Source organism: Phycodurus eques, chromosome 7 (assembly GCF_024500275.1).
Source record: "Phycodurus eques isolate BA_2022a chromosome 7, UOR_Pequ_1.1, whole genome shotgun sequence".
Lineage (NCBI taxonomy): Eukaryota > Metazoa > Chordata > Actinopteri > Syngnathiformes > Syngnathidae > Phycodurus > Phycodurus eques.
Window position 1 is genome coordinate 12,568,102 of NC_084531.1, and position 9,198 is coordinate 12,577,299.

The window sequence follows — 9,198 nt, forward strand, 5'->3', positions numbered from 1 at the left end:
AATATACAACAAAACTAACACAAACTCATAAAATACAGTAAAATAAAAAATAAAATAAAATGATCTAAACATGCAGTGCGAGGATAATGACAGTGTAAAAAAGCCAATACTTGGAGAGTTAAATATGTTTTGAGGTGGTACTTGGTATAAAAGGTTTTCGAACCATGGATGTAGACCATATTATATAAATAAAAATATTTTAGTAATATATATATATATATATATATATATATATATATATATATCCTTAGAATGGAAACGTGGCTTTTGGGACACCCTGTATTATTTTATTTTTGATGTGTTATTTGTAATATTGTTATTATGTGCATTTACTAACACATCAACTGAACTACATTGTGTACACAATGTAATTCAATCTTTTATGTCTTCTAATGCATTGTGGATTTCATTATAGAGTAAGTATACTAGAAGGTGTTGCATTCAGCTTTTAATCAAATATTTATAGCAGATTTTTGTTTTATCCGAGGTCGGCTCACAGGGGCAGTTCAATATTATCAAAAGAATAATTTTTTTTTTTTTCATTCTTTGTGCTAAAGTTGATCCTGTAACTACTTACAATTCCTGTAAGTACATATTTAAAAAAAAAAATATTAACAAAAGGTCTGCTCTGTTGTCAGGAAAAGAATAATGAAGGCAAAATAAATGGCCTTGACAAATGCATAAGGCGCCTTCACCATTTGAATTTGGCGTCATATAAAACACCTGTAACAGGCAGAAAAATGTAACAAGCAACCCCTCTTACCTGCAGCCCAGCGCCATGCCCCTAAACGTCGGCGACACTGGCTACGGCAGCGTGGACCGCCCGGGCCTCTCGGCCAGGGGGGCCGCCGGCTCCTCGGAGACGGCCGCTCTGCTCCAATTAGCGGGGGAGGAAGAACAGGAGCGGCGGCCCATGAGCAAGGAGGCGCTGGAGGAGTCGGCGGGCGGGCCCGCCTGGAGGAGGCTACGCTGCTACCTGGTCGTGCTCTTCTGGCTGGCGTGGATGGCCATGTTGGCGACCGCCGTGGCCATCATCGTCACCAGCCCGCGGCCCGTGGCGACGCCGCTGGCTTGGTGGCAGGAGTCGCTCTTTTTTCAGCTGCAGCCTGACCTCTTCAACGCGACGCCACCTGGGAGCTCAGGGGCCGTCGACGGTGAGACACAAAAGCTCAATTATCAGTCTTTGTGAACTCCATTATAGCCCATTACAGCTGTCGTTTTTTGTTTTGTTCTTCAGTTCAAACTGTCGCACAGTTGCCGGGTACCTGTAGCCTTGACTTCTTTGGCAGTTACAATTGGGCTCTTTGTTGTTATTGTGTGCCCCCTAGCGGTCCAGAGAGCAATCACAGACATTAGGTCATGCCTACATTCGTGGAAGGTACTGTACAGGAGACAGTATATACATATAAACATGATCAATAAATCTAATGCAAACACCTGTTATATAACATGTGCGTATGTGATTGGTTGTTTCACTTAAGGATGTACACGTACTCACTGGTACACTTTCACAATCTAATGATAGCTATAATTTCTTGACAAAGATAACTCCTCTTGATAACCTGTTGTTTTTGTTTTTAACACTCATCGTCTGAGCTCAGCACTGTCTTTGTGCAGACACAGCAAAAAAAAATAAAAATAAAAAAAAACACCCACTCAAAACCACATTCGGTACAAATCATAAGTCAGCATTGTTACCAAGAATAAGACCGGTCATATCTTTTTTTAATGGAGACTTGTTGAGACAGCTCATACTGGATCTTATTAGCAGGTGTACCTAATGTTATGGCTGGTTAGTCCATAGCATTTATTTACCATTCATTTCATTCATGTAAAACAGAAAACGACATTTTTATAGAGATCAATAGGTGATGAGAGGAGTTTGAGAAAGATATGTTAAGGTATCATTTAAACTACTGTAAGTGAAACCCTAATATGAAACCTTGACTTTTGCTTGACAGGCTAACTCTGGCTCAACACCGTAAACCAGGCCTGAAACCTGAACGTGAAGATAGGGTTATCTTAAAACCATAACTGTAGTTTGAAACCCTTACCCAGGCTTGTAAACCCAGTTTAAATCCCTGAGCCTGGCTTGAAACACTAATTGAAACCCTAAAATTTCCTTTAAACCCTAAACAGGGCTTAAACCCTGGTTTAAAACGCTTAAAATCCTTGTTTGAAGCCATAACCTTAGCTTGAACCCCCAATGTTAGCTTGAAACCCTAATGTAAACCCCAAACCCTAGTTTAAAATGAGACTTTACACCGATCTGATCTGCTTGATCAGCATCAGCTGATAATTAGCATTTTATGCTGATTGGCTGATAATTCGCTGTTCCGATCATTGACGTCATTGATCGGTTCTGTAAAAGACATTTACTGTGTACAGTATAGTTGAATCCAAAAGTGAGTTTATTTTTAGCCTTGTCGGGTCTTTTGACGTAGAACCGTAAATAGCTGACTGCCGATAAAGTTTTTTTTTTAAACATGGCCATGTAACATGTAAAGCGTGGCTCAGACAAATTTGGTCTTTCACGATTGCACTATGTCAGACTCCTGCAATAAAATCCTGTATTCCAATACCACTGCATCCCGTCTTTTACGAACACTGGGCTTTATCTTGTCAACTCAAATGCGACCGGACACACTTGTTACCATGGCGATGACAACAACAACGGATCGTGTCGTGTGTCTTGTAAGAACAAAATGGGGAAAAACCGGTCACCGGTACTCGGGAGAGGACTTTAATTCAAGGCTTGCTTGAGGTATGTTCACGTACGTTTAATACGATACGGCTTGGAAGCAGGCAACCAATCGTTATGTAGCCTTGCAAGCTAGTGCTGGCACTAACAGTTGTACGTAAACATGCCAGCGTTCTGTTGAATCATGCTCTAAAGTTTCGGTGTGTGTGAAGTCATTGAATTACAATAAAGTAATTTAATTACAAGTCACTGATGGTGTAGTGGTACACTCGCCTGGCTTTGGTGTGGGCAGCGTGGGTTCAGTTCCCACTCAGTGACGGTGTGAATGTGAGTGCGAATGTGCCCTGTGACTGACTGGCGACCAGTTTAGGGTGTAGTCCGCCTTTCGCCCGAAGTCAGCTGGGATAGGCTCCAGCGTCCCGCGACCCTAACCAGGAGAAGCGGTGTTGAAAATGGATGGATAATTTAATTACAGTAATTTAGCACCCATCATTTCTGTCATGTTGTAATAATGTTGGTTTGACCTGACTGATCAGAATACATGACCTGAATATAGAATACTTTAAGATACTCAGTATACAGTACACAAGTACATACAGTAAATGAACATTTAAATAGACACATTGCTCCATCATGTGATCGGATCGGTGATCGGTCATCGCTTTTTTAGACTTGGTGATCGGCCCCAAAAATCCTGATCATGTAAAAACTATAACCTCGGTTTGAAACCAGTGACGGGAGGTATATTTCTGACCTGGGACTGTGTTGAAATCCTAACCATTTTGAAAACCTAACCTAGGCTTAAAAATCTTGATTTGAAACCCTTAGTTGGATCCCTAAACCTCGTTCGAAACTCCAATTCGAAATCCAAAACCCTAGTTTAAAAACCTGACTCCTCGTTTGAAACCCAAATATGAAACACTAACAAAAATGTTTGAAACCCTAACTTTGGGGCAATTTGAAATCCTAACAATTACACCGTTCCACAGTGGAGCAATCCATGAGTAATGTATTCATTGTATGCCAATATAGCGCAAACCAACCATGGAGTCTGTTGACTTTTGCACCATATTGTCCAGATAACATGATCAACATACAGTACGTATGTATTTTTAATTTCTTTTTAAAAACAAAGCGCTGTGTGACCAGCTTCCTTACTTCAAGTCTTTGGGCATCAGCGCGCTCATCCTGAGGGGCTTGTTTGACCCGATAAACGCCACCGAGAGCGGGGGGCGCTCAGGAGCGCTGCCGCACGTCCAGCATCTGCTCGGCGAGAGCGACAGAGTGGGTGAGTGAGCCAAAGAAGGTTTTTGGCTGGAATCATCGTTCTCAATTCTTCCTCAGATGTTTGGGTGTTGATGTCTCCTTTCAAGGCCTCAAAGTGGTACTGGATGTGTGCGATGTGCAGCTCTTTGGGACTCGTGAAGACGAGACGAAAGAAGCTTTGGATGCCACACAGGTCTAACATGCTCTCGTCACTAAAAATATTTGTAGTGATGCTGCATTTGCTAAAATGTTCATTAAAATGACCGCAGCACGCACTTCGCTTCTGGTTGGGTCAAGGTGTGGTGGGATTTTTGATTTGTGACACAGATGCAGCCTATACAGAAGAGGTAAATTCCTTGCCGCCTGTAGAGCTTTTTTTTTTGTAAAATCCATTTAAAATGATTAATGAATCAAGATATTTTGATTGCAGTCTCTGATCCTGTGGAGAAGTATTTTGGAGGAGTTCAATAAAGAAGATGAAGAAAGGTATTGTTGATTGCAGATACACTGCTGGATAGATTACACTCACTTTTATGTCTAAAGTCTGCAATTCCCTAATAACTCAAATCAATTATTTATTGTTTCTTACAAATACAGAGGTGCCTTGATTTATGAATTTCATTTGTGCTAGGGTCACGGGCGAGCTTGAACTTATCCCAGCTGACTCTGGGCGAGAGGCGGGGTGCACCACACATAAACAAACAACCATTCGTACTCACATTCACACCTACGGGCAAGTTAGAGTCTTCAATCAACCGACCATGTTTTTGGGATGTGGGTGGAAACCGGAGTACTCGGAGAAAACCCACGCAGGCACAGGGAGAACTTGCAAACTCCACACATTTGAACCCATTTGAACTGTGAGGCAGAGGTAGTAGTCAGTAATGACCAGAGGTGGCTAGTAACGCGCTACATTTACTCCGTTATGTTTACTCAAGTAACATTTTCGATAAACTGTACATGTCAGAGTACTTTAAATGCACCCTATGTTTTACTTTTACTTGAGTATTTATGTGAAGAAGGATTGATACTTTTACTCCGTTACAATGATCGACACGCCGTTCGCTACTTTTATTTATCCATTCTTGCGTGTGCGCATCTATTTTTAAACTCAATCTTCGACTTCCGCGTAGGGCGCCCGTTGGGCCAATCAAATGGGATCACTCGTGTCATTTGTCTCCAATTCACCAATAAGACGACACAAGTGTGTTTTGTTTTATCAGGATTGTTGTGGCCAAACAGACGCGAGAGCTCCTTCCCCCGCTGAGAGTCTCTGGCCAGCAACTCAACGTCACCTTGGTGGACGTGGTCCTGAGATCCGTGCTGCCCGACTCGCCTCGCCCGCTGTCGGCCCGCCAGGTGGCCGGCGCCATTGAGACTCACCTGCAGATGACTGAAGACACGTGGCTTGGCTGGATGGTAAGAACTGCGAACGTGTGTGTGATCTAGAGATTGCTATGAATGCTGTGATATGACAATCAACATTTCAGAATCATGTATGTTAAAAAAACTAAGAATCCGTATTGTAGCACAGTGTTTGCCGACCTTTATTGAGCCAACATAGATTCAAATGTCAAGCAATGTCCAATTCGTCCTGCTACATATGATACCAAATAAGTAGACTGTGTATCGATTACGTTTTTCATTATACTTATGTAATTATTTATTTATTTATTTATTTTTTTAATATTTTGAAATTGGGTGTCATGTTATTTTATAAATTAAAGAAAATTATAAAAATAATACTGTATTTGATTTATTTTGTACGTGTATGTAAATCACTGATGGAGTTGGGTGCCATATAAAATCTCACCTCGGTCGCCACATTGGGTCGAGCCAATTCTGTTCCCGTGATTGTAACACACAACGGTCTTCTGATAATTCCTATAGTTCCTTGGGAAAGGACATCCATCCATCCATTCTGCTGATGCTCACTAGGGTTGCGGGCGTGCTGGAGCCTATCTCAGCTGACTCTGGGCGAGAGGCGGGGTACACCCTGACCTGGTCGCCAGCCAATCGCAGGGCACATAGAAACAAACAACCATTCCCACTCACATTCACACTTACGGGCAATTTAGAGTCATCAATCAAACTACGATGCGTCTTTTTAGGATGTGGGAGAAAACCGGAGTACCCGGAGAAAACCCACACAGGCACGGGGAGAACATGCATAGTCTACACAGGCGAGGCCAGATTGGAACCCTCGTCCTCAGAACTGTGAGGCAGTTGTGCTAACCAGTTGTCCACTGTGCTACCAGGGAAAGCACATATGGCCTGAAAAAGAACCTCCAGTAAAGTCCTCAATTCCTTTCTTTTTCTGGCATTTCACTTGAAAGAAAACATTCACACATTTTTCGATCAGACGAATAAAAAAGGGACTTTTTAAATGATTAAGAACTGTGTGTTCAATTCATTTAAATCATTTTTACTTGAAAAGCTTTCATTTTCCATACCTTGATTGTTCATGATGTGTTAATAATTGATTTCACGCTTATAAATAAGTGAAAATGTATCATCTGACATCATGGCGTGAAGGTTTAAAAGACAACTTGTCTCGTGTTAGGTTGGAGGAAAAGCACCTTTTGACTTGAGGAGACTGCTGCTGGTGTTGCTCATGACACTGCCAGGGACCCCCGTGGTCCAATATGACCAACTGGACCACGCACAGGTTTAGTCAAAGCTTTACATTGTATTGCATTTGAAATAATAAACATGCATAAACCTTTTTGTTTCCACATAATGGGTCATTGCAGGGAGGAAATGGCAGCAAATCATCTGACTTCACAGTAAGTAGTAATAGCATTATGTTTATTGTCCCAAAGGTACCGTTTTTGTACTCTTTGCACTTTTACAGCTGTACCTATTGGTCCTGGAACATACAAATTATAGTAAAAAAAAAAAAATGGTGCGGCAGGGGGAGGGGTACATTCGTGTAATTCCTAAAAAAGGATATTTAATATGATTGTAAGCCAATGTAACATTCTGCAGAGTTTGAACATTAACACTGCACTTATGGAGAGGAATATAAAAAAACTGTACTTGAATAATGAGTCAGTTAAAAAGTGTTGCACGTAAGTTAAAAAAAAAATGTACCTAAATGTTTAAAAACGAGCATTTCAAAGATGTTCAATGCAACAGTATTTTACTTAGACGTTCAATACAACTAAGCTGTACTTAACAAATGGTTATACATTTAAATCCGTGATTCTTCGTATAACACTAGAGACAGCCAGCATACCACACTTTGAGAATCACTGCTGTCGATCATCCATTCGGTTGTCCTCATTGGGGTCGCGGGTCCCCAGCTGACTTGGGGCGAGAGGTGGGGTCCGTAGACAAACAACCATTCGTACACATATTCACACCTATGGACAATTTAGTCTTCAGTTAACCTAACGGCATGGTTTTGAAAGCAAACGATGAGAGATGGGACTACAAAAACGTCAGGAAAAGCCTACTACAAAATTTGAACTATAGTTGGGGTTAATCAGTGGCAAGTGTATGCTGACTCCCATTTGACATGAGTTTGAATGTGAATGATTGATTCTGAACACAGTCAATCAGATGTGAGGCAATAGGATCATACCATTATGTGAAAACAGAAAGGGGGGCGCTGAGAAGTGTGTGTGAGTATTTGGTTCTTGTTCTGTTCTGTGGATTTATTTGCAGTTTTGTTGTTAATTTGTGCAATAAAATGTTTGCTTAAAATATTAAACAAAAACGAATGGTTTTGTAACAGAATAAATGCACAAAATTAGGCAATTGGAAGGCTTCTCATAACAACACTACACATGGAAAGGTTTTCAACACACAAACCATTATTTTTGCATAGTTATGGTAAAATAAAGGCCTACAAAAAAATCCTAAATTAAGAGCCGTTCAGGAGTCGAAAGTCTTCTTTGGGAGCTGAGCCAGCTCTCTGAACAGAGCCGAAATTCCCGTCACTAGCGTACAGAGTGTTTTTCAGAGTCTTTTTCTACCTCTGCCTTGAAAAGACAGAAACGGACCGTACCACTGTCTTCTTCTTCAGGAAAAGGTCAAGTTGAAGCGTTCCATAGTGGCCCTCTTCAGCTCCCTGAGTCACAACAGAGCGCGTGAAGAAGCTCTCCTCTTCGGAAGCTTCACCTTCCTCCCCTTCAACGACTCCTCCAACGCAACGCTGTCCTCTCCGTCGTCGCCGCCCGTCCTGGCCTTCCTTCGCTCGTGGGGCTGCGTCCACTTCCTGGTGCTGCTCAACACCGGGTCCGAGCCCCGCGGCCTGGATCCCGCCTGGGAGATCAGGCTGCCCGAGGCCGGTGTCTTTGTGGCCAGTACGGCGATGGACCGCCTGGGCGCCGTCACCCTCCATACGCTGGTGCTGCGGCCCCGCGAAGCCGTGGTCGTCAAACTGTTTGAGCCAGGGAACTACTCATAATGTCCATATACAGTAAACAACATGACATTTTTTAAAAATTGTTATAGTCCCCATGGTGGGTGCTATTGTGTCAGTGAAATAAAAAGGATTAGATCTCCAGCCAACTTTTTTTTTCAATGCTAAATTTTCTCTTGAGACCTTTGAAATGTTGCAATCAAGTGGTTTGTGTTAGGAGAAGATGTGGAACCTGCTGCAGCTGTTTAGTTACTTATACAACAAATGACAACCTCATTTGTCTGTGTCAAACAGGTTTTCTCCACTTAGCGCCACTGAGAGTCAAGCATCGTACTGCGAAGGCCACCAAGTGGTGGAATAGAACAAAAAAGCCTCTCCGCTACCACCTCAAAAAAAATACTTTGATTTTCAAGTACCACCAGACCAACATTGAAATACAGTAGTAGGCCCAAGTGTTCATCAAACACGGAGCAGAGTTTTTATGCCTAAAAAGTATCATTCATATTATTGTAAACCCCTGTAATATTATGCATAGTTTGAACATATAATTGCACATAAACGCCAAATACTTTGTTTACCTAAATGTTAGAAAACATTTTAAATGTTAAATACAACTGAACTATTCTAAAAATCAAGCAATCGAAAAAGGTTGAAGCCTCTGTGACGTGCATATGCTGAAATTTTAATTCAGCAATGCTTTCACATACCACTAGAGGGAGCCCATACACTTGGATAATCACTGTACTATGTCAAGCTATAATCCTGTGTTTCTCACCCGCCAAGTACTGAGTCAACTCCTGTACTTAGGTAAAAAGCAAAACATTACAGACCCTAAATTTGAGTACAGCAGCTTGCTTCTACA

At 41.8% G+C, this 9,198-nt stretch overlaps 1 protein-coding gene across 1 annotated transcript; it reads left to right on the plus strand.

Annotated features, from left to right (window-relative positions):
• The first annotated feature begins 778 nt into the window (after nt 1-778).
• On the plus strand, nt 779-8,381 carry si:dkey-202g17.3 (amino acid transporter heavy chain SLC3A2). The gene is made up of 9 exons (XM_061682366.1): nt 779-1,154; nt 3,837-3,989; nt 4,075-4,160; nt 4,237-4,314; nt 4,398-4,453; nt 5,191-5,386; nt 6,531-6,635; nt 6,721-6,753; nt 7,998-8,381. Exons 1-9 carry the CDS (start codon nt 779-781, stop codon nt 8,379-8,381), a joined length of 1,467 nt encoding a protein of 488 aa, XP_061538350.1.
• The last annotated feature ends 817 nt before the right edge of the window (nt 8,382-9,198 follow it).